The sequence below is a fragment of the Miniopterus schreibersii genome, assembly GCF_964146895.1.
Source record: "Miniopterus schreibersii genome assembly, chromosome: 6".
Classification (NCBI taxonomy): domain Eukaryota; kingdom Metazoa; phylum Chordata; class Mammalia; order Chiroptera; family Miniopteridae; genus Miniopterus; species Miniopterus schreibersii.
Genome location: NC_138107.1, coordinates 38,108,576 through 38,135,102, shown reverse-complemented (window position 1 = coordinate 38,135,102; position 26,527 = coordinate 38,108,576). Strand labels below are relative to the sequence as shown.

Sequence of the window (26,527 nt, the reverse complement as noted above, 5' to 3'; positions counted from 1 at the left end):
TCCTCCTGGCTACTGTAAATAGTGCTGCTATGAACATGAGCATACAAATATCTCTTTACGACCCTGCTTTCAATTAATTTGTGTGCACACCCAGAAGTGGAATTGCTGGATCATGTGGTAGTTCTATTTTAAATTTCTTGAGAAACTACCATAGTGGCTGCACCATTCTGCATTCCCACCAGTGGTACAAAAGAGTTTCGGCTTCTCTATGCCCTCGCCAGCACTTATTTTCTGGGGTTTTTTTTTATAGCAACCATTCTAATGGGTGTGAGGTGATCCACTAACTCTTTACCCAATAAAATAGTTTTCATTAAGTCTGATTTGTGATCTACTGTTAAACTACTTCTCACTTCCATTTAGATTATATTTATTAAAGTAAAATCTCTTTTAGGTTCAGCATGCTTCTGTTGAAATTTCACTCACTTATCAATAACATGAGTTAGATTACTTTGCTGAATCAGGCAATAGTTTTCCAAATTTGGAAGAATATTTTCACAGTTTTTTGTGCTACTCACAACAGAAGAGCTACAAACAGCATGCTTTTAAGTTTAATTTGCATTATTAACATTTTCCTTATCATTTTTTTAAATCTAGGTGAGGGGTGCATCAACTTTTTCTATAATGGGCCAGATAGTAAATATTTTAGGTTTTGTGGCCCATATGCTCCTTCAGAACTATTCAACTCTGCCTTTGTAGTGTGAAAGTAGACATCGACAGTACTGTACATAAGTGAATGGATGTGGCTGTGGCTCAGTAAAACTTTATTTATAAAAACAGACAATGGGCAAGGCCTAGTTTTATGAACCCTGGTCTAGACATTCAACAAAACAATAAATCATTAGCATTGCTGCTTGCAGTTTCCTTTGTGGCAATACTCTCACCACTGTCTACTCAGGTTACTAATTTAGTTATTGAAAGTGAAATTAAAAGAGATGCATAAAAGCAAGCCATTTATAGCATTCCCACTGCACAGATACAATAGACATAAATAACCTCAACATCATGGATAGTAGTAAAATGTAGTAAAGTAATTAAGAAATGATGAATATTAAGCGTCTATTACATGTTTTTAATATGTTATTTAATTTTAAGTAAGTTAATTTTTATTAATGGCTGTAATTAAAAACTGGCTCACAAACTTCCAGAAAATTTAACAATTGGTTCTCACAAACCAATGTGAGCCAGCTCTAGCATTCAGTGGTTCCAGATTCTAGTCTCTGCCAGTCATCTCAGAGAACTAAAAACCAATCCAGCCCCTTCTCTTTGTGCCTTTTCAAACTTTAAGAAAATGTTCTCTTCTGAAACAAGCCAGAAACCTCATTTCTAGGTGTGTATCCTGCTCCTCCGTAAGTTAATTTCTATGTATATATAAAAAACCCTCCTCTTCCAGTAACTATTTAGGCAGTCTGGCCTTACGTAATTAAATTTCTGACCAAACCTGCACTGTCTTGGGACTTACAGAACCAAACAATTGCTCATGTGTTTGTTTTGTGAGTCATATTTGGTCTAAAAGAATTCGTGTACTCTTTAGAAGTTTCTTAAATTACAGCATTGCCCAATCTAGGAACCAATGACTTAAGATGGATATAAGATAGTGTATGTAAGCAGAATCAAGTTATCCATTAACTCAGCCCCAGCATACGCAATGCAATCTTGAACAACTGATTTCACTTATTTAAGTCTCAATTTTCTCCTTTCTACAAACTCAGGTTGGTAATAATGCTTGGTACTCTTAATGTTTTTGAGGGCTTATGTTGCTCAAGTGATTTGAGGACATTGGCTAATGGGGTGCTAGAAGTGTAGGTCATCATTTATCATCTGGACATGAGTGTGAGGCATTCAAGACTGTAATTCCACGAACCTGACATAAACACTTAAAGCTTTGACAAATGTGCTTAGATTGTTAGGACAAACTGAAATGACCAGCTGAAATTAGCTTTTTAATTTTTATCTTCATTCCCTACAGCATGTTCTCCCTTTCTCCCTATGCGATCGATCATTGTAATTGAGAGATGATGGCTTCATCTCGTCAGACGTTTTTGTTTGTGTGCCCTTTGGATCTGGAATAGACAGTCTATGGCACCAATACCAGCATCTCCATGTTTGCCCGCTCTCTGCCCTTCCTTTCTGGCTCTGTACTCCCATTCTCTTTTTTCTTTCATGTTTCCTTTTCTCTTGCTTGCCAGAGTACATGTATACCCAAGCATTTCAGCCTGGTGTCACCTTTGAATCAGTTTGAGGCATAAAGTTACATAACAGTGTATATGATTCTTTTTTATGTAGGAGGCAACCTAGATTCTATTAATCATTGAATCTATATTTATCAGGCCATTATATTATACCATCCTTTTTCTGTTTCAGGGTTATTTCCAGGTTCTACCTCCCACTTTGCTACAGGTACATATACCAAAAGACAACCCTCCTAACATAAGAAAGGACATAGAGTGTGGTGTGGTGGTTATAGAGTTCACTCTGGTAAAGCACAGTCTTTGCATGATAACTCTGTTCTGTAGAGTCCAGTTTTTTTGTTTGTTTCTTTGCTTGTTTTTTGTTAATCCACACCCGAGGACAGTTTTTCTGTTGATTTTTAGAGAGATTGGATAGGCCAGGAATCAAATCTGCAACCCCACTATGTGCCCTTGACCAGGAATCCAACCCACAACCCTTCGGTGTGTGGGCCAATGCTCTAACCACTGAACAACACCGAACAGCGCTGTAGAGTCCAGTTCTCTCCATGCTTTAGTCTCATGAGCATGCCAGCCTGCCTATGGGTCCTTTCAGAGCCTGCCCTATCTCTCTGTTATGAAGGCCCAGTGGGAAATCTGTATGCTTAATACCCTAGATCTAATTATTCTTTACTAGCATGATATGCAAAGGGACATGCTCAAAACCTCATCAAGTTGGGAAATATATTTCTCATTTTTAGTGAAAAATCATGTTTATACTGAAAAGCTATTACTGATGAGCATTTTTGTTGAGGAGGGTAGTTGTGAAAGGGTTATCCAACCTAAGGTTTCATTTTTCCTTTGTATGTGTATGGATTTGAAAGGAAAAAATGCTTGCTTTTATATCTGCTAAGATTAGCCACAAGTAGTTGTGGTTAGCTTTGCTGAAATTCCTAATGATGCAAACAGAAATCTCAAAGCACAGTTTTAGGTTTCAGAGGTGACTCACACAGTCTAGCAATCCATCTTGGAAGTCTTAGCGGGCCTATTTTGGGCTGTTCTCCACACATAGCAAGGCTGAAGAATCCCAGGTGTTCCTGCCGAGAGCAAAGTGAGAGCACTGAGGATTGCCCTGAGAAGCAAGAACATACTCATTAAAGTCGGTTTCTGGTGGGAGGTGAATCCGACTGGCAGTTCTGCGTTTCTCCTTGTGGTGACCCCTTTCCTTGCTACAGAGGGCATCTGGTGTCCAAATGTGTCTGGGTTTAATGAGTTGCAGTTTGCTGGGGACCCAAAGAAAGCAAAGAAGTGCCTAGTTGGTAAACCAAGAATAGTGTGTTGTTTATTTTGTGGATATTACACCATTTAAATAATGTGAAAGTTTTTCTTTTGTGAGATCTTTCTATGCCTTAAATGTCTGACATGGCATATCTGAATATAGGAAAACTAGAACTATGACAAAAAGGTACATCATGTTGGCTGATTGATGATTCTCTTCACATAAAACCACTAAACTCTTAAAAATTCTTTTTAAGGTCATTTTACAAGATCAGTAGACATTTATCTGTCTCAAAAGAAGATGGAATAAAACTAGAGAAACTCTAATCATAGGTCTAAAGATGTTGGATGGCTGGTCAGGTGAATAGTGAAGTAGGGAATTGGGCCACCATGTGGATTGTTTTAATCTGTGGGGTATTTATTAATGGCAAGAATGATTTGTCTTGCAGGGCACATTTCCGTGAAATGGCAAATAAATGTGTATCTTGGTGAAATCCAAAGTGAGAAATTGTATATAACAAAACTGTGAACAGAAAAATGGCAATTTACATATGGCCAGAGAATATAATTTTATATGAAATATAAAGGGTGTGCTGTAGCATAGGAAAATGTGTGACAACTACAGCAGTGTCAAAACCCTCAAGAAACACCAGGAGTGTATCAGAAGCTAAGCTAAGCATTAACTTGGCATTAAGTGTCATGAGAAAAGATTCTTTCTTTTGCCATGATACTTCGAAAGACATTTCCATCACTCAGAAGTATATTTTCTTTCTGTCAGTATTCTAGAAATAAATTTGAATGCAGTTAAAGGTATGAAAAACTTTTCTACTATTATTAGTATAAAACTCAACTGCAAAGGAAGCTCTGTGCTTTCCAAATCAATGTATTAAATGTCCTCTTTATGGAATCAATTACATACAACTGCTTCATGATATAAACTTGCTTTCTTCTGTTCATATGAAAGTCTAAATCTTAGGAATTTTAATATAAATACTTCCTATTATGCTACGGATTTTGTAACTCTAGTCAATTCACTTACATTTGCTTTGCTTTGGCTTACCAACTAAAAAATTAGAATTGTAATATAATTCTACCCTCTTATCATACTATATAAGAATAAATTAAGCCCTGCCGGTGTGGCTCAGTTGGTTGGACCATCATCCGGTAGGTACATCAAAAGGTGGTGGGTTCAGTTCCTGGTCGGGGCACATACCCAGGTTGTGGGCTCGATCCCAGGTAGGGGCTCATGCAGGAGGCAGCTGATCGATGTTTCTCTCCCTCTCTATCCAACCTCTCTCTCTTTCTAAAATCAATTTTTAAAAAGAAGAAGTTAAACTGAGCCCAAGTGTGCTATTTTTATATGATGTAATAAATGTGTTATATATACTCTTTTAAAATTTTTAATTATTACAACTGGGGGGGAAAACCTGCACAATTTTCCAAATAGATGAAATGAAAGTATGTAATCTAAATCATCACCCAGCATATCAGGTTGTCAGAGGAAGAAATTGATACAACAGATATTTTATGGACCACTTCCTGTGTACCAAGCACTTTACATACACTATTTCATTTGACTGTCAGTAAATACTACTATAAAATCTACTTTATAAATGGGAAAATTGGGACCCATGGAAGCCATATACCTTGCCTAAATTCACCTAAGTGGGAAGTGAGAGAGACCAAGATTTGAACCTAGTCCTGTTTAATTCCACAGCCCAGGTCCTTTATTGCACTACTCCCAGACTGCTCTCCAAATTCAGGTTCCCTCTTCACACGATCCAAGACTTTGCAATACTCCATAAAGTCCTATCTCAAAATACAAATGGAGTGCGATAGTTGAAGTCAACACACAGTTTCTGAGGTCTTGTTCCATTCCAAACTTCACACTGAAATGAGTGCCCTTTTGTCATCCAAATGAAAATAGACCTGGGAGGATGTGTCCACATGAGCTAGTAAGTGGGAGATTTGGAACCATTGTCTCCTGCTTTGTTAATTGGTTGGGCTTGGTCAGAAAACGCATTTTCTTTGGAGATGATCAGATGTTTCCCATGCAATCCAAGAAAACTTCAAACAGAACATTTAGGCAAATATTCATTTACCACCTCATTAAAAAAAATGTAACCGTGCATTATTTGGAAGTTTCTTTCATGTTTGGAGTTATAAGATATTTTTTCACCTTTTCCACACAGGAAAGTGTTATGATGGTCCAGGAAAATGACATATTAGATGCAGCAGTATTATCAATAATAAGTGTGGAATAAGTAAAATAAATAAGCTACTTACTGACCTCAGAGGTAATTAGCACATTTTTTATCTCACTAAATATTTTAATTTTGGCCATTTCCCATAACAGTTATTTTGAAAGGAAATACATAAGATTAATTTTTGAGAAAAGGTAAACAAATATACCCTAAATATAGAAGAGAATGATATATAGTGGTTATTTTTTAATATTGATTTCTTAAAGGAAGAATGTATATTTGTATTTCTTGAAGATAGAATAAAGGAGAATTTTTAAAACCTGTAAATTGCTGTGGCTTTCAGCTAGGAAAAAACAATTATTTTTCCAAAATATTTTATATTTAAATGTTGGAGCCTTTTAAAACAGGCTAGCTCAGTTTTGTTTTTCTGAAATATATATATATTTTCTTAATAATACATATGATAAACAATAAGTGTCACAGTGAGTTCAACTCACTTTTTAAAGTCTTAGGAGAGTATAAAAATGGAGAGCTACTTAAACACCAGGGAAGAAACCCAATTATTCAGAAACAACTACCTTCAGTAAAAGCTTCATCCAAATGAGGATTTTTGTGTAATGTAAATGAACTCCTTTACTAAAAGAAGACATTTACCACTGTCATTAACACTTTATCCCCAGGAGGCACAATTTTCCCAACGTTAAGTTGTAACACAAAAATGCACAATTGTTCTTCTTAGGAGGAAGAAAACCCTGATGTATTCAATTCGCATTTATTTTATTATTTTACAAAGACACTGGAACATAAAGAAAAAGCATACCATGCAAAGTTTCGCTCTCCGTAAAACTTCACAAAGAACTATTTTCCACCCTCCCAGATGTTTTCCTCCTTTATTGTAAGTTAACAGTAGTAATATATCAAGGATATCAAGGAATTCACAAGTTTCCTGTCTCCTGCTGTCTCGTCTGTAAGCATCTTATTCATTTGCAATATATATGTGTGTGTGTGTGTATATATATATATGTTATATATATATATATACACACCTACATATTACAGTTTGTACTTAGCGTATTCTAACTGAAAATCTGCTCTGAAAGACACATTGTTTTCCTATTAAGTTAATTTATTACTCCATTCCACCTCAGCCTGTAACTGATAAAGAAATGGAAAAGATTCACTTTTGTTTGCTTTCATGAGAAAATACCACTTAAAATTAACGTGTTAATATTAAATTAGTCCTGTCATTTTCCAGCTTAGTAATTCCTGAAAAGTTATTCAGGATAAAGAGAAGTGTTGAGAGTCTGGAAACACAAGAGGGAAACATCCGGGAGGAAATGTCGCCGTCACAGTGCTGCTGGGTGGCTCAGGGCAGGGGAGCTAAAGGTGGCAACGGGCACACACACGTGCACGCGCAGGCACACACGTACAAACACACGTACACAGAGTCTACCATCAAGCAGATTCCTCTAGTGTTGCTTGGAATTTCTTTAGTAGATACCACGCCACGGCAGATGTGGCCAAATCAGATGTGTTCAGAAAAGAAGCTAAAAGAAAGGCAGAGAAAAGAAGCTAAAAGAAAGGCAGAGAAAAGAAGCTAAAAGAAAGGCAGAGAAAAGAAGCTAAAAGAAAGGCAGAGAAAAGAAGCTAAAAGAAAGGCAGAGAAAAGAAGCTAAAAGAAAGGCAGAGGTCTTTCCTAAAGGAAGTCCAGGGCCTGAGGTCTGTTCCAGCTCTGGTAGCAGATCAGCGAAGGTTCCTTCCTCACTCCTACCAAGAGCATCTGTCCCTACTCCTTCTCAAAATGAGGCTAATCATAGTCTTAAACCTTCAGTTGGGTTTTACACAGTACCTATTGTATTTCGACTAAATGCTGTAGGGTTGCCTGGGCAAGAGGCAGTAATATGCTATTATTAGTGGCATTAAAAGCTCAGAAAATCAGTGGACAGAGAACAGGTCAGTCAGTATCTTACTCAATGTAATCTTCATCTCTTGATCAATACTAAAAATATTGAAAGATATACTGGTGTTAAATTAAAACTAGGGTAAAACCCATATCTTCCTAGTAAAAGAAGTGAAAACTTGTGACAAAACGTACTGGATATCCCTAATTGCTTTTCTTTTACTCTGGCTCACTCTAGGAGGTTTTGATGCTATCTTAATTATCATTGTTCTTTTATGCATTTTTATTAATGTTTTAAGTTTTGTACTTTTATCCTGAGCAGTTTTATAAAGGAAACTATTTCTAACAGATAAAAAATGTGACCCCAGCAGTTCTTCAGCTTAGCCAGCTGCACAGGTGTAATCAAGCACTTGGCCCAGGTCCATTCACCCCATGGCATGCTGAGAATGCTTGTTATGAAGTGTAGTCAGGACCAACATCGTAATGGATGTAGGTGATGAAATTTTCTGGCTGAGACCATCCCCTTCATGTCTGCTCAGCACTGGTCACCAAAAGCTTACTCAGGACTTCCCATTATAGAAAGCCATAGGATATAAAGGGGAGGGTGAGATGAGGGCTCTATTCCAGACCAAAGGCCAGAATGAAAGTTAGCTACATTCTGCTAAATTTCATAATGCCTGGCACAGAGTAGACATTAAATGTTCAACTCAGGTTAAATCAGCTTGACATGGAGAGAAGGGAAGGAGGAGAGGAGGTAGAGAGCTGGGGTTTAAAATGCTGCGTACTGAAGTATTATTATTAAATGCTTTGTTATTTAATGAACAGTCAATTGTGTTATCTGATACCATATATCTTAGATCATGTCTCTAGGTTGTACAGCCTAACTGCATTTCTGAACTTTCCTACTTGCAATTTTATTTCCAATTACATATATTTTGTAATTAGGGAATTTTTCCTACCATAGAAACTGAGATCCACATGTTAATGAGAAAACAATGAAAATTTGAGGATTTCAAGTGAAATGAAAATCTCTTTAAGTTAGTCACTGACTTATTAGAGTCTGGCATTCATGTCGCTTATAATAAAATTATCACTTTCAGTTAAGATTTGTGGTATTCATCGCTGACCTCAGACTTGATCTTTAAAGAACATCAAATATGATAAATGAACTTGGACAGAAATATATTTAATGGCTAGTTTGCTGACACCCACAGGTAAAGCAGAGAAAATTGCCAGTTCTCAAAAAATAAAAAATAAAAATTAATTTGCATCTGGCTCTTCCCCTCAGAGCTGCCTGGAGGGTAGTTTCCTGTAAGGGCAGGAGTCCTGCAGGATGAGCCCTGCACCCGTGCCTGGGACCCTGTGCCCTCTATCTGGAGCCAACACAGTGGGCCAGAGGAGTCTGCTCTTAAGTCGTTAAAATGCTCTGTTTGTAACCAGTGAGATAAATATTTACTTCCTTTAACCTTTACTTGTGTGAGATGATTTTACTCCAGGGGTGGAAAAAAATATGCTTTGCAGAAAAAGAAATTTTCTGTTGAATTCAACATTAAAAAATAAAACAAAACCACAACCTCTATATAATGAACATCTCATCTGTTATTAATTATAGGATTAGTTCTGCTTAAACTTCTTTTCCCGCTTCAGGAGTGTTTATGAAAGGCCAGTAACTAGCCTGAATGTCTGCAAAATAATACCAAACACAAATCCAGCATGTGAGAGACATGAGCTGGAATGAAACTCCAAACAGAGAATTAATAACTTGTTAAGAGTAATTAATGAAAATCACCGCATTTAAATATGTTCAAAGATTTGGAGAAGACTCATTCCAAGTTTTCTTACAAACACAAATCCAAAATATGAAGTTGTATTTGATGTTGGATGCCTGCAGCCTAGACGCTAGTTTAAACTTGTGTGAGAACGATGAGGCTATGGAGTTATTTAGTTCACAAAAGAAAAATATTTTAGAAAATGTAACTGGGTTAAAATTGTCATATATTTTTTCCAGTTTGAAAAGTTTGGTAATGAATGATGGCCCTTCCCGATCACAGCATTTCATGACCAATTTACATGTGATTAAATTGATTGATCAGACAGTTTTCAGAATACATTTTCTGGTTTGGTAGCAGGAGCAATTCTTTTTTCTGTTCCTCTAAAACCTTGATATTCAGAGTAGTCAGTGAACCAGCAGCACTGGCATTGAGACTGTTAGAAATGCAGAATCTCAGGCTCCACCCCAGAGGTTCTGAGTCAGAAACTGCGTTTTAACAAGCACCCTAGATGATTTATGTGCACACTGCAGTGTAAGAAGCACTGATCTAAAGCAGCTGCACATATTCCTTATAAAGGACTAATGGGGTTTAACATTTTCAGAGTTAATTCTTAATGTTAAGCCCAAATGTCTTTTAAAATTCTAAATTTTAAATGTTTAATACTTAATTCAATATAATGAGTATAACAGGCTTTTAATGTGATTCTAATTTTTTTCTAGAAATCCCCTCCATACATTGGGAGGTTCGTTGTAATAGTCCCAAACAACGTGTCATAAGCAAATCACAGGATAAAGGAATAACTCTTGGTACGATAGCTAGTTTTTTAGCTGGTATATTGTTAAATGGGTGGAGTTTGTTACTTTGCCCTCATTTGTCAAATACTTTGTGCCTTGGATGCAGTATTTTCAGAATTGATGATAACAGAATTATGCTGTAAATCCTCTGGCAAAATTGTAAAAAGCTTTGTTCAGAACAAGGGTAACCTCTGCTGGGTTGTGACTGTCCTTCTGGAGGGACAAAACAAAACTGAGGGTTTGCTCCATTTTTATAGAGGGAAAGCGACTGCTGTGTACCCAGACCTAACCTGCCCCTACTTTCTGAAATAAACTAAAACTCCTAATGAATAATACGATTCTATCCTGAAGAACACATTATTTAAATGGTAAACCAGAGCTATGCTATAACATTTTACTGTCAAACGCTGAAGTCAGATTTATTTGGCTCACTTACATGTGCCAATTACACATTTCAACTTAAATTTAAATATTTTAATGCATCATCTTCAAGTTTTTAAAAATAAATTAGTTTGGGGGGAAAAACTTAAAAGACAATAGTGTTCTGAGGATAAGGGAACAATGTTGGTTTATTTATTGTTCCCAACTTTTTGAATTTCCCAAATGCATAACAATGACATTTTAAAATTATTTTTTTAAGTGAAAACCTTTTATTTTAAAAAGAACAAAAAATTGCTTCAACTCATGGTAAAACTACAAAACAATGATGTGTTATAATAAAATGAGCATCTCTGATAAGGGTTCTTCTCATCTGCAAACTGTCCATAATATCAAATATTTTAATTCTAGAGATGCTCAAATGAGTCAGTTAATCAGAGGGAAACCACCGTATGGAGTTAAAATTGTTACGCACTTCTGTAAAGTTCAACCAGCAGTGGCATAAAATACGTAATAGCTGTCCTTCTTCTCGACTTTGTAAATTATATGTTTCTGATGACAAGATTGAGAAAATTCCAAAGGGGAGAATTATAACCACTTGTAGTGACACTCATATATACGAAAATCTTTTTCAAAAAAGCCTGCACAGCTTGATCATAGTTCTCCCTGCTCTCCATTTCCTATTGAGTCAATTCTAAACTCTCAGGTATAGCTACAAAGTCTTCCATGATCTGTCCCAAACTGTTTTTACCAGTTACCTCCCACTACTTGCCATCCTCTCCTCTCTTTGCTCCAACCAATAGAACTCCTAACATAATCCGAGTTTTCCCACTCTACACTTTACTTGCACTGTTTCTGTTGACTAGGATATTCTCTCTCCAACACCACTTTGCCCCACCAAACTGGTTGGAAAAATCCTACTCCGTCAGTGAGGATGCTACAGCTTCCTGTAACAGAATACTGAACTGAACGATACGCACACATTTATTACCTTACATAGCAAAAAGTTCTGGTACGGAAAGAGCTATGTGCTTTCTCCTATTCTACTTTGCAATCTTCAGCACAGTGGCCATGGTCTTCAGGCTTGTTTCCTTGAAGATACAAAATAGCTGCCACTGCCCTAGGCATCACATCTTCCCCCGTCTATATCCAAAGGAAAGGGGAGGGGAGTCTCTCGATCCAAGGGAAGGAACACCTCTTCCAGCAAGCCTTCTGCTAAGGTGCTAATTGGAAGGAGCCATCCACACCCATTCTGTGGCTCCAGAGAAGGCGGGAAGTGTGAGCACCTAGCATTTTCAGGCTCTAGCATGGAAGGTGGGCTCTACTACCCAGGAGGAAGATGGAGAGATGGGGATGACTATTACGTAAGCAACCAAGAGTTGCCTTTAGTCCGCTAGGCCTCCAGCCCTCCAAAGCCGAGGTCCAATGACATAGGCTCTATGAATCTTTTTCTGAGTCATCCAATAGAAGCAATCTCTTTTGGTTTTGCATACACCCTGTACCCTTTGTGTTACAGTTATCTGTATGCTTGCCTAAATTTAACTACATGAATGCGTAGACTTTATCTCATCCACCTTTTATTCTCCATGTCCTCTGGCACAGTCCTTGACCCTTAGAAAGTCTTAAATAATTATTTCCTGAACTGAAAACCTCACTAATCTGAATCAGTTAAATGATTTATTTTAGCTACAGGAAGAAAAAGACACAACCCAAAAGGAAACACAGGGCTTTTACATATTCACAATAAATGCAAACTCTGCTTTTCAACAAGCAAAGTGCATGGATAAGAATCAGAAACATTAGAAATATAGAGAAGCGCTGAGCTTACCCCTTTATTGACCCCTGTTCCATCCCCCTCCCACCCCACCCCCAAATAGCATCCTCACAAATGTGCTATCTTCTCAAGACTGGTCCACTTGCTACTAGATGAAGTAAGGTTCCCAAGGGCTCATCCTAAAGGGATCACAGACTCAAGCCAACTTAGATCAAAAAGGTTAGGGCTGCCTACTAGGGATGGAGGAGCAATGAGTTGGAAGCATGCTGTTGCTGAGGATTGCCTAGAGCAAGAATATCATACCGCTTCTGGACTTCAAATCTGCAGACTTCTAAGAGAGAGAAATAAATAAATTTACCTCTACTGAGTTTTCTGCCACTCAGAGCTGAACCTAATCCTAATTAATGCCCTTGGTCTTCCCCGGAGATGATAGTACTTCCCAAGCCTTTGGAGCTGGTGAGGGAGTCCAGAAGCCATGGCCAGTTGGAAAGTCCTCTTGAGTCAAGCCTCAATCCAGCTTGGAACCCGACTCGACTTGAAGATTGGCCAAAACTAGTTACATCTAGACAAGTAACATTGACTCTCTGCACTCAGTTCTGTTGGCAAAATGCTGGCTGCATATTGAGTTTCTCAAGCAAAACAAAGGACAGTAACAAATTGTCAAATATTCTAAACATCAACATTGCTGATTGTGTTTAGTTAAATGGCATTTTTTCTACCTCAGACTTGACAGGATTGAGTCAGGTCTTCCCGATGCCAAAGCAACTTACCTCCAACCAAGGGGCAGATGAGATACATGGAAAACTCTGACTTAATGGTTCTTTGCTTTTTATTTATATTACTACATCTTTTACCAAAGATCCTCAGACTAACACTATGGCAACCTGCACAAGCAAAACAGTCAAGTGTAGGGGAAGAAAAGTCAAATCAATCTAAAAATTGTATTTTGTATTTTATTTGAAGGTTAAATTAATGAAAAAAAATGTTTCTTGGGACTGAGTGGAGATTTTGTGATATGGCTAATAAAGTCAGTTAAAATAATAAGCTGGTTTGTACATAGAGATGCAGGTTATTTTAAAAGTATCCTTCTTGCAGTACACATCAGGGACAGTTTACATAGGTCACAGAGGAATCCCTAAACCTGGGCCTTGGAGAGGACATTGGGATTAACATCCTGGCAGACATACAAGAAAGGCAGGACTGCTCCTTCTCCACCCAAAGGGCAATTGTCCAGCCTAGATTAAGCTGAAAAGGCATAACAGACTATTCTAAACTCTAACAGGAAGAACATCATAACCATCTGATTCATATGATAAATGCAGACCCCAGGACAGATAATTAAGGTCAAAACATTCAAGGCTTGAAATGTCTGATTTATCTACATTGGTTTCATACCAATGTTCAAAACTGTTCAAAATTAAGTTTTACTTTGTGGAAAGCATTTCTCCCCAAAATGAATATAGCCAATAGCATAAAATTGCTAATTTAAAGTTACAAAAAAAGTCTATGAACCCACCTAGATATTGAAAGTAAAATAGTATCACTACTCTTTTAAAGAAAGTGCTTCCTTGTTAAGCTGTTGTGATTTTTTTCATTTTAGATTTGGAAACTGAATTCTCATAGTGCTCTTTACCACACACAATGTCTTTTTCAGGCTCTATATTATTTTATTACCATTTCTTCACATATATCGAAAACCAGTGAAATGTAGTGATTTTGTGTTTATAGCTTAACATCAAAGAATGAAAAACTGAAGACTGAAACGGAAATTAAATTATTTAGGTCACTTATCCCATAATCCCATATACCACACTTGTTAAAGAGAAACCTGCTACATACATTTGTAACTGCTCTAAGAATATATACTATTGTGGTTATTCTGGTACATGTGAGAAGCAGTGTAGCACAGTGGTTAATATGTGGATTCTGGAGCCAGATTCAAGTTGTAAGATCTTGGGTTCAAATCTTAGCTCTACTGCTTACTAGTTGTGTGAACTTGGCCAGGTTATTTAACCTCCAAAGTGCTTCAGTTTCCTCATCTATAAAATAGTCCCTACCACATTGTCCCATTAAGAGGAAAAATTATTTAATATTAATAAAGCACTTCCAGTATGTAATGTAAAGCTCATTAAGAACTACTCTACCTATATGGGATCAACTTACTGTAAGGACTATTGGAACATAATACCACCCAACATTCAACTTAATTAGCCAGTATTAAATTAATAAGATTGCAGATTTGCTCAAGCATTTTTTTTGGTAAATTCATTTCTCATTAGAACATCTATCAAAGGATGATAGAGAAAAAGAAGGGCTAGAGTAGGAATGCTCTGGGTGTTACAATCTCCTCCATTCATTCATTCAGAGGTCAAAACCAAATGCCCCTAAGAACTGACTTGCTAAATAGTAGCAGCATCCTTAGACTTGACTGGGGAAACATTTTTTTTTTTTTTTTTTTTAATTTGTGAGTTAAAAACCACTATAAAGGACCATCTTACCTTAACTACTGAAATAGTCACTTGTCTCCTGTCTCTCCCTTCACTTCCAGATTAGCCTTCCAAGGTCACTTTCTTTGGGCTAAAAAAACTGTGGGAATTTCCTGCCTTATAGATATCCAAAATATAAATCAAGGTCACACATATATGCCCATACTCATGCCAAAATAAAAAGCCTCATCAAGGCACTTATCCCCTTTGCAGTTCCAGACATTATTGGTGCTAACCAAGGCATGCATTTCACTTCTCAAAATACACACCTCAGACTCCTGAACAGGGCATTCAGTGGAACTTTCACCTCCCTTTATGGGTGCATTCTGTTAGCCTCATGGAGAGCTGACTTAAGTTCAAAATCAACTCAATGAGACATAGCATGTTTCAGTCATCAATCAAACATCAGTGGTGAATTATAATTAAGTCTGAGTACTGACAGCTTTCAAGTCCCAATCCCCTACCTCCCATTTTTTACCCCACACCTGAAGCCCCAATCCCCCACCTTCCCCTTATGCCCCACACCCACCCACAAGAAGGCCCATGAGCTTCATCCCTTGGCACCTGCTGGATAGTTAAAACCACAAAAACCCAAACCCTCATTCTGGCCCCATCCCCTAATCACAATGAAAAACAAAGCCAAGCCTTGCTTTCCCAGAAAAATCCCACTATGGGAGTAATAAACCTTTTCATATTCTCTTGATACATGTTGGTGTCCTGGGCTGTTGATCCCACCCTCCAAGGGACAACGGCATCTATGCATATCACTTCCCTGCTCACAGACCTCCAATAGCTCCCCACTGCTCACTGAATTAAATAGAAACTATTTATCATAGCTACAGATTTATATTTCTAGTCCACTCTCCACTATTCTCCTTTATAAACATAATGCTTCAAATGTTACTGTTCCCAGAACACACTTGGGTCTTTAATTGCCTCCATTCTCTTTGCTTACGCAGTTTCCTCTGTTCTGAGTTTTCTCTTCCACCCATCATCTCTATTTGCCTCTTCTTCAAGGTCATCTTAAAAGCTAACTCTTCCACGAACTCCTTTTCTGAATTTCCCAACCAGACAAGCTCTCCCCCTGCTTTGAGCTCCGTATCATACTATTTGAATCTCTGGTAGTGTTTTATCATGTTCTACCCTATAACAAAGTCATTAACATCTTACTGCTCTTAAAGCTCAGAGGTTGAGGGCATGGATCCTGAAAACAGACAAAAAAACAACACCCAGATTGGATTCTTGCAACCCAGTTGTCCTCGGGCAAATCGTCTGTCCTCTCTAAGTTTTAATTTCCTCTTCAAATGAGAGAAAATAAAACCTTACATGTGAAGGGATTTGCCTAGTGCCCGATTTATATTAAGCACGCAATAAAACGTTAGCTATTGTCATTACTTATTCTCTCTATTGGATCAGGAAAATTTTATGTCAGAAACTCATTTTTTTTTCACCCATCCTCCCAACCCGCTTCCCATCTGGCATCCATCAAAACGTCCTCTGTATCTATGAGTTTAGACACTCTTTTTTTTTTTTTTTTTAATCCAGTGCAACAACAGTGTCTTGTGTATAGAAAGCACTTAATAAATACCTACTGAAGGAACCGAATAAATGGCTTATAGGACTTCACTGAAATTTTAAAACAAATTAACAGTAAGATTAGCACAACTAAATCAAGTGCATGGAATCTAAATTAATTCTAAATACAGACAAGTCTAAAAAAAAAGCAGAATTCAGGCAAAGACAATTGTGTCTTGAAAAATGTTTGCTAACTTCTAACTAGCTAGGTTTCTCCCTCTCTCTCTCTTTCTCTCCTAACCAGGATATGAGCTTAGCTATCTTCTAATTTTGTTATTTTTGTGAATTAAATAACAGTGACATTTATGAATTAAAAACAGCGACAAGTTAATTAGCAACTTAATGTTTCTTTCTGTTTAAAATCCTGCCCACAGATCACTCAGTACACAGTAAAAAGTTTAATGTGAGACTCCTAAACTATATAGGGAACTATACTGATCTACATTTAATATTCCTACTTTAAATATACATCAAAAATATTTTTAACCTGGCAGGCATGGCTCAGCGATTGAGCATCAACCTATGATCCAGGAGATCTTTGTTCGATTCCCGGTCAGGGCACATGCCCGGGTTGCGGGCTCAATCCCCAATGGGGTCGTGCAGGAGGCAGCCAATTAATGACTCTCATCATTGATGTTTCTCTCTCTCTCCCTCTCCCTTCCTCTCTCTGAAATCAATAAAGACATATTTTAAAAAACAAAAACCCTGTTATTAAATACTACTTTTCACAGAAAGTATTACAGTTGGTCTTAAGCTTTTGCTTCCTTGAAAACAATTGTATCCTTACATTAACCAAGTTAAACTGTGAACCACAAACAACTCCCGTTATCATAAAAATGTCAGCTAAGCAAAAACTGCATCTGTTTTTATAAACATTTACATATAAGTTTGTGATATAGTAATCATGACCTGAATCTTAAACCTCATTTTCAAGTAGTAAAGGAAACCTAGTTAATTTCCCAGGTGATACATTAAAAAGTACCCATGATAGATTTTTTTCAAAATTCACATAAATGAAAAACCTTTTGTGATCTGTGGCATACATGCTATAAAGTGAGGTTATAGCGCTCTCATCTTCGGTCCTGCGTATGTGGGTGGTAAACCAGCGTATCAGCAGCAGTGCTGCCAGGGTTTGGCCAGTCTGCCCACCGGCTTTCCAGGGCGATAATGGGCTTGCATGGACTCGGATTCCCTGTTTGGCCGAGGCCTCAGAGGACCAGGTGGCGAGCATGCACCTGGCGCGGGCGTGGGCCTAGAGCAGTCCAGAGCATGCAAAGCTGACTGTCTCACCTGGTGACTGAATGACTGACTTTGTAGAGATGAACTTGGCCTTATTTGTTTAGTGTTCTCACCAGCTGTGCTAACTCATCTTTTAAGATAGAATTACACAAGCTAGCATAGCTTTCCAGAATTTTATTTTCCTTTTCAAAAAAATTACCACCATTAAATGCCCCAAGTAATTGCTATCATATTATGGACTCAGAGAAGCTTTAAAATAAGATTGTTATGGCAAAATTATTTCAGACACATTTAAGCATACCAGGGCTCTGAAACAGTAATTTTTACACACTAGAAGTGAAATTTAGAGCAAACCGAAACAGTGCATGTTTGACTGCAAAGCAAAAACAATAAAATAAATTCACAGCAATTGCCATTTTTTATTAGACATGGGTATTTCCAAGGGCTAAAGGTAGGTAATTAGTAATGTCATCATGTGTCAAAAAGAGCACTAGAAGGGGAGTCTGGAACCCTGAGACCTAGTCCTGGCTGTCATTATATAACATGATATGTCACAATTATCAGTTTCTTTATTTGTAGAATGAGAAACTGGGCTTGACACATCTAAGAGTCCTTTCAATTTTGAAATACTAAGAATTCTTATTCTTGTCAAAATTATACAAATCATATATTAAATATCTTTTGAAATCTAGTTATTTTTAACCCATGATAAAGAGCTGCTAAAATATTTTAAGATAAAACACAAAATAAAACCAGCCTGTATTTTTTAATCAAATGTTTCTAAGAATAAGAACAGAAAAATAACTTCATGAAAACAGTCTCAAAGAGCTGTTTTTCTCTACCTAGAAGGGAGCAGTATCTCCTGGACAATACAGAATATGTTTTCTTAAACTAATTATTTCAGATTATCTAGATATATAATTTCCTCCCTTCCTTCTCCTTTACTGTGAAAAATCCTTGCATAAGTGTAAAAGTGAAACTGGGATGTCATCTCATAAATGTCTGTCTTCACTTTATGATGCTGCTCTCTGAAGGCTAGAGGAATGAATAGATTTTGGAGCAGGGAAGAAGCACTTACCAAACTGTTTTTAACCTTGTAAGTCTTCGTGGTGTCTCTTTTAGCGTAGACTTCAGAGAAAAATTTAAATGGAAAGCAGAAATGATATGAAAGATTCCCAAACTAGAGCTGCAAAGCCTCTAATGTCTCTACAATGTTAAGCCCTGTATTGGAATATTAGGCTAAAAGGGACACAGTAAAACAGAATCCTTAAGGAAACAGCCACAGTTCATTTGAATTTTCTTTTTTTATGTCCACTTTAATTAAAAAGACAGAAAACAAAGGTGTAAGTTATTTCTAATTAAATATCGAGGTGAGCACAATCCGAATGTGCTGCCAATCAAAATATTTTAAAAGACTTTACCATTTGTGATGCGCTCGCCTATTGCAATGAAGCTTTTCTCCACCTCTGAAAGTAACATCTTGTCTACTATTGATAGTATGAATTTATGAATTTTTTATTGAATGTACTTCAAACTCTACTTATTTTATAAGAAAAATCTATCAGCTATAAGGTACAAATGTGCCTTATAGGTCATAATCCCACATGACCACAAAATTGATGGTCCATATGTGGGGTAGGCAAAAGCAGGTTTGCAGTTGTTCATATAGAAAAAGACAAGCAGGTTATAAGATTCTTACAATACCTTTATTAACTCAAAAGAATGCCATAATGCAACTGTAAACCTAATCTTGCCCACCCCCATCTTCATGCTGCAAACCAAATGGTTACATTGAAAGGGGAGAGTTACAATTCAGGATCAAATAGCTGTATTATCCTAAAATCTTGCCACTTTAGAGATTTATTGGACAAGTTTTTTTAAATGCTTTTATTGATTTCAGAGAAAGGAAGGGAGAGGGAGAGAGAAACATCGATGAGAGAGAAACATCCATCAGTTGCCTCCTGCACCCCTGCACTGGGGATCGAACCTGAAACCCGGGCATGTGCCCCGACCAGGAATCAAACCGGTGACGTCCTGGTGCATGGGAGGGCACTCAACCACCTCAGCCACAGTGGCTGGGCTATTGGACATTTTAATAGCTTTTTAAATTGAGGGATTTATCAAGTACTTAAATTTTTAAGGACAAGCATCCCCCACTTTTCGAAAGTCTGAGTGAGGCCACTTCACTTTTAGGAAGACCTCCATCAGTGCCTGTCCCTGCTAACCAAAAGAAATCAGAAAAGGATTTTTGCTTTTAAGTTAATGGTAATTGCTGCTTCACTTTAGACCATTCAGCCTAGGAAAAGTTTCATAGGAACATACTCTCCTTTCCACATAGCAGGGGAAACCCGTGTTTTTCTAACTTTCTTGAAGTAAAGCTTATCAAAGATAAGTGAAGGGTGTTCTCTCTGAAACCTTCATTAAGCTGAGTATTAAAGTGATTACCAACCAAGATAAATGTTTAAAATAGATTACTTGTAGGTTTCTAGGATCAGTAATGGACTGTGGTACTCAAGAACAGTGTTTAAAAGAAGTATACTCAAAATGGTACTTTTAATTTCATTTTTCCTATATCCCTGGTACTTACTGGATTTATATAGCACCTATCTTCCAAGAAACTCAGAATGCCATATAAGATTACAGACTTAAGAGCATGATGACTGTGCAATAGCAGTTGTTTTCAAACAGTAATATTTTTTACCTTAAGAATGTTCTGTTGCTGTTATTGGGATAGAAAGGAGTGATGTGGTAGGAAAGAGCCGTGGCAGATGGGGAAGTTCATACAAAGAAAAAAGCACTGGAAGGAAAAAGCAAAATCTCATAACTTCAAAAGCTAAAAGCCACCCACCGGACAGGTGAAAACTCGGATTGATCAGATTCTGCTTCCGTGAGCTGAAGAGAGAAAAGCTAGACTAAGGAATCGACTGCTTTCCTAGATCAAAGACAACTGTTAGGTCATCACATGATGAAGAAGAAATGATTCTCTATAAATATAACAATGTGTTGTTTTCTATAAATCAGCAGACTTACCAATAAAAGTCCACCAGCAGGGTATTCCTAAGATGGGTTCTCTCATTAGATGTTCCCACTATTTTTGGCAGGCTAATATCTTCATTCCTTGGAAATAATGGCAGCCAGACAGTTTATGAATTCCTGATGAAAACTTAAAATGTTTAATGGAATATTAAGTACCATATATTTAACCTTTTCTGGGTAATTATAAGATCTGAAGTATAACCATAAATGATGACTATTATAATATTTATAAAATAAACCTTATGAAAGTTAACATAGCAAAACGTCATATTCTATTTAGTCTAATCTACACAAGGAACAGGTTCCTGTTTTTTAACCCATTTTGAAAACTTCTGAATTTAACTCAAAAAGGAATAGGCGAAGATTTCTAGAACACAAAGTATGATCCAATCCTATTTCATTTATAAAAATATGGAAATGGAAATGTTATTTCAAATATATAATACTGCAGAACATAAGAAGACCCTAGGACTTACTGATGCAAGTTCATTACACTTTAAGTTAAGCAATAATAGCTAAATTAAACTTAAGTCACTTTCTAGAACAGCTTGGAGATTAATGGAATTTACTTTTAAGCTTAATTGGCAAATAATAAACTGAAAAAAAATCTTGTCTATTATTGAGAATATCAGTTGATTAACCGATTGTTTTATATACACCTAAATGTGATTTATTCTTCACAAAGGTGTATGTACCAACTTAGAGCTTATCTAAAATCAAAATATCCCCAAGTTCTTAAATACTAAACTTAAATAAGAATCTATGATTATTAGTGAGATGCTTGTTTATATGCACATAGACATTTATCTTTAGTTATTTCCTCAAATTTATATCCTACCATAACAAATCTTTAAAAATATTTAGTAGGGTCTCTGATAAACTATCCAAATATATATTTTTAAAATATTCTCAAGAAAACCTAAGTTCCTTTTATATTATGATCTTAGGAAAATTTTAAATATTTACATTTTAGAATCTTTGATTTTAGAGTATTTTATCTTTAAGACACTTCATTTTCATACATTTATTTGCATTGTATTTGTTTCACACTCTAAACACTCGTAGAACAATTTCATAGGGAGAGTTTTATTAAGTAATTTTGTTCTATCCTAAAAACTTAATTAGTCTTAGAAAAAGCCCCAAACTGTGAACTGTTTATTATACAGAAACCTTCCCTCTGCCCAACTTTATAATGCTCTCACAAAACTGTTTCTTAAGTAGCATTAATTTTGGGACCATAAGTCTATTCATATGAATATTCAAATCCTCTATTTAAATCCCGAAAGGATCCACCATCTCAAAATTATCTCCAAAGTCTACTTATGTAAGACATTGCTCCAGTTTCATTCTCAGCTATAATACCTTAATTATCACTGCAACCAAGACCACTCAGTATCATTGTCCCTAACCCTGTTTTCAAATAGCAAACTTGAAGACAACTGTAATTCTTTTAAGAATCTTTATTGAATCTTTTTAAAACAATTTAGCCTGTTGGATCTCGATGCAGTTTATAAAACAACTTGCATATAGTTTCATATAAACTGCAATCAAAAAACAGTAATTTACTTTGTCCAAGAAGTTATCTTAAGTTGCAAGTTATTATTTTTTTTTTGTAATACGCAGAACAGTAAAATACAAGCATGCTCTCGGATGCAGGTGCTCCTGTGTACTATGGAGTTACTTTGAAGAGCTCGCTAAGGTCTGCAGGCAGTTTATGGAATGCAATCATTTTCTTCATAATTTAGGTACATGAGAATAAAACTGATACTTAGGAGTATTTTTTCTGAAAAAAGTTGAGGCAGCTTTTGTTGAACGCTATCCATGTTGGTACCCTCGTTACACCTTGAGCTGGACTAAGAGGAACAGACAGCCAGAAGTCCATGTTCATGCTGAAACTTGAAAAGTCCCTCCGTAAGGGTCGAGTTCCAACAACGGGAACAGGTCAAAGACTATGCAACTGTTCTTCATCTTACACGAGGGGACCACACCGAGACACTTCACATGACAAGGGGGCAAATCCCCTTCACTGCTCTCAGTCAAGGCCTGTGGTGTCTACAGTGGAGGGTGACGGTGGAGCAAGCCTAGGGCAGGATAAAGCTTAATTAAGTCTACATCTCATGCACAGCTGTCCTTGTTCTGTCCTCGAATGTTCCTCAGACATCCGAATTAGAACTGAGGTTTGTCAACCTGGGGTCCGCGTTGATTTCGTATCTGTAATGATAACCTTCCATGTGATCCCTGCAGGCATCTCTGATGTTATGCATCCACTTTTTTATCCCCTTACGGTTCAAATACAAAACCAGTAGGAAAATGGCACCTATCAGGGCTAAAACGATACCCAGGAAGACATAAGAAGTCTGCAGGGATGGAGGGAGGACCGGGTCGCAGTCCAGGTCGGAGCTGTTGAGCTCCAGGAGGACCCGATTCCTCATTTTTTCCGGGAACGCACAGGTGAGCCTGGCTTTGCCCTGCACTATCTCTGTCTCCTTGAGCCAGGTCACCATGTCCGCCATGTGGCAGTCGCAGACCCAGGGATTGTTGTCCAGGAAGACCCTGACTTGGCGCAGGCCCTGCAGCTCTGCCAAGGTGCCGTTGTGGAGGACCTTGAGGGCGTTGTCCTCCAGGTGCAGGCTCTCCAGGTGTGTCAGGTTGCGGAAGGACACGTAAGTCAGGCTCACCAGCGAGTTGTTGCGCAGGTCCAGGTGCCGGAGGCCTGGCAGCTGGGGCAGTACATCTCCGGGCAGGTAGAGGAGGTGGTTGCTGGCCAGCTCCAGGTGGCGCAGGCCGCGCAGCGCCCGGCCCGCTCGCAGGGCAGGCGCCACCACGCCCTCGAAGCTGCGGTTCTGCCGCTCATCCTCCTCGTCAGGGGGCAGGACGTGGTTCAGGACCAGCTCCACCAGGGGGCCGGGGCCCGACGCGCTGGCGTCGCCGCCCGGGAAGGCGGAGGGGCTGAGCGAGGCCAGCGGGTTGTGGCTGAGGTCGAGCTGGCGCAGGCCGGGCAGGTGCGCGAAGGCCCCGGCGCGCACCTCCTCCAGGCGGTTGCCGCTGAGGTTGAGCGCGGCCAGCTCGGCCAGCGGCGGGCGGCGGGCGAAAGCGCCGGCCGGGAGCACGGCCAGGAGGTTGCCGGTGAGGAAGAGGGTGCGCACGTACGGGGGCAGGTCCGCGGGCACCTCGGTCAGGTCCCCGTGGACGCACTTGACGGTGCGCGCGGCTTCGGAGCACTCGCACCGCGCGGGGCACTGGCCCGGCGGCGGGGGCTGGGCGGGCGCGGCCGAGGCCGGGAACGACGCCGAGGAGGCGGAGGAGGTCGCCGAGGAGGTGAGTGACGACGAGGAGACCCAGCCCAGCAGGACCAGCACCAGCCGCGCCAGCCGCAGCCGCGCGTCCCCGCCCGCGGGGCCCCGGGAGCAAGCCCCAGGCATCGCGGCACGGGTCTCCCCGGAGCTGGCCCGGGGCCGTGCCCGCTCCGAAGGCTGGAAAGCTGGGCCCGGGGGGCGCGGGTCGGCTGGAAGCTTCGGGAGGAAACTTTTCTCTCGTGGGCGCGGAGGGTGGCCGCGACCGCCACTTAGCCAGCGAGCGCCCCGCTCCCGGGCGGCCCCCCGCCCTGCCCTCGGGGAGTACGCACGGCGGGTGGGGCGCTCCACCCCGCGTCCTCGCGCCGCCCCAGCCCGGCACCTCTCGCCTCCGAGGCAGGCGCCTCACGCTGGATCCGCTGCAGGACCTGGGACAAGCGAGAGAGAAGCGTGAGGAGCGGCACCGCCACAGCCCTCCGAGCGCGGGGAGCAGCCTGTCCGCGCCCAGTCCGCCCCATTCGGTCCCCAGGACCTCCCCCCGAAGCCCGTCCCACGCACATCCGTACCCGCGAGAGGGGCGCGCATCCCGAGGCAGCAGCGCTGAGTCTGCCTTCCGCCCCGGCCCGAGCTCTATATATATCTTTCCAGCCTCCCGCCCTCCTTTAGCGATCAGACTTGTCCCCCGCCTGTAACTTCGGGCTCCATCCCCCCGCGCCTTCCTGCCCAAACTTCTCGCTCCCCGACCGCCTCCGCGGACGACCCGCCCGCCGCGGCTCCGCCCCCTCCAGGACCTCTCCCCCGGGTCCAGGTTCGGATGAGAGGGAAGTTTCAGGTTGCAAGTCTTTTGATCTCTTTTAGTCCCTCCCCGGATCAGCAGGAAGTGGGGGGCTGTACAGCTGCTGCACCCCCCCCCCCCCAGCCCGCGCCACCGCCAGCCCCTCGGATCCCCGAGGGGACTCAAGTCATCTCCAAAGGGGAGGGGAGAGGCCGCGAACAAAGCGGCGGTGCAGCCGGGACCTCGGCGGCCCCGCGCCCGGGGATGGGAGGAGCGCCGGCGCCGCCTTCCGGGCCCGCGCGGCGGGCGGGCTCCCCGCGCTCACCTCCGCGCCCGCCCGCTCCCGCAGGACGCCCGGTCCCACCCGAGTCGCGGCGACTTTCCCGCGGCGCTCAGCCCGGGCCGACTCTCCTCGCACCCCAGCCCCTGGCCCAGCCTCCGCCGCTGGGAAAAACCAACCCGGAGGCGGGGGGGGGCCGGGCCGGCGGAGGGGCTCCTCCCGCGGCGCCGCCAGCCGCGGTCGCCCCGGGCCGGGAGGCTTCGGAAAGCCGCCGGGGGACCGGGGCCCTGCGCCTCCCCCTGGTGGAACCTGACGAGGAGCGCGCGGGGAAGGCGAGGGAATCCCTCCGTCCCCCCTCCTCGGCGTCCTTGGGTGGTTCCTCATCTCGCACCCCGTATTTACCTTGGACTGGAGCAAAACCGCGAGTGGATCTCGTGGAAGTCGCCCAGATTGGGGCACCCAGGGCAGGGACGAGAGCGATGCAGGCGTGGCCGAGCCGCGCGGGGCGGCGGAAAGAATGAACTGGGGATGCGCGGCGGCCCCGGCGGGCGCCCGGCGAGCTGCCGAGGAGCTTCGGGAAGACCTTCCCGTCGGAGTGACGGCTCAGACGCCAACTTGAGATTTAGGTGCGGGGAATGCACCGCCGGCCCCGCCCCTGCACGCCCGGAGCGGCTCAGGGACTCGTAAAGAGAGAGCCAACTTTAAGATGGGGGGGGGGGGGGGTTAGTGGGGAGGAGATTCATTCGTGATTCATTAGCTTTTTCTCCTCCGAAAATCAAAAGCAGAGGGCAGAAAACGGCAGCCAGAGCATCCTGGAAACAAAAGGCAAATAGCAACGACGCGATCCAGCGGGAAAGCGGGCCCGCCCCCCCTACCAGATGCGGTTGCTGTGTGTCCGTGCGGGTCCCTGCAGCTGGGGGAGTTCGCGGGGTGGGGAGGGCGGCCACCCCGGGAGGCCGGGAGCTCGGCCTAAGGTCTGTTGCCCTGGGGGGTGCTCTGCGGTGGTAGAGGGGTGGGGGGTGCAGAGGGTGGAGCTGGGTAAAGGGACAGGTTGAATGACCACTTAATGGGCGGATCTGTTATACTGGAGAGGTTTGGGGTCCTGAAAGCGCAATCCTTGCTCTCTCAATAGCTGTATCCCCTTTGTCCCAATCAAATAATTTCCCCTGAAAGGGTGAGAAGGTGCTGGTTAGTTATTTCAGGTTTCTTCATTTTGGAGAGAAAAGTGGAAATTGGAAGAAAACAGTCTGGAAAATTAAGGTCTGGTAATAAAATGGTCAAATAAGGAATTCAGAAGTTTGTGCCTGTGACTGACTGGTACGCATAGTGTGAAGAAAGGCCCCACTCTCAAGTCCTTTCCTGATTACTTTTGCGACAAGAGATAGTCTGCAGAGCCAATAGCAAAAATGACCCAGACAAGACCTGGGGGTGGGGGTGGGGGGTGGAGAATGCATATATTTGAGCAAAAAGGCAGTTTTGTTCATTTGCATCTTCATCACGTGTATCTAAATCCCCTTATTTTTGAAAGTGTTTTGCAACCCGAATATGAAGCACTTGGAAAAGAGTCTCAAAAGCTGT

At 41.0% G+C, this 26,527-nt stretch overlaps 1 protein-coding gene across 4 annotated transcripts; it reads right to left on the bottom strand.

Annotated features, from left to right (window-relative positions):
* Positions 1-22,046: 22,046 nt before the first annotated feature.
* On the bottom strand, positions 22,047-25,943 carry TPBG (trophoblast glycoprotein). Of its 4 annotated transcripts, none has more exons than XM_081140571.1 (2): positions 25,352-25,943; positions 22,047-24,322 (listed from the first exon to the last, which is right to left on the bottom strand). In XM_081140571.1, the coding sequence occupies exon 2, from the start codon at positions 24,021-24,023 to the stop codon at positions 22,755-22,757; it is 1,269 nt and encodes a 422-aa protein (XP_080996697.1). In that variant the 5' UTR covers positions 24,024-24,322; positions 25,352-25,943; the 3' UTR covers positions 22,047-22,754. The 4 variants fall into 4 exon arrangements, with proteins under 4 accessions (XP_080996697.1, XP_080996699.1, XP_080996700.1 ...); XM_081140573.1 differs by lacking the exon at positions 25,352-25,943 and adding an exon at positions 24,995-25,103; XM_081140574.1 differs by lacking the exon at positions 25,352-25,943 and adding an exon at positions 24,453-24,607.
* Positions 25,944-26,527: the final 584 nt, after the last annotated feature.

Excerpts from the sequence above, each read along its gene's own strand:
- TPBG (XM_081140571.1), bottom strand. The coding sequence starts at position 24,023 with ATGCCTGGGGCTTGCTCCCGGGGCCCCGCGGGCGGGGACGCGCGGCTG.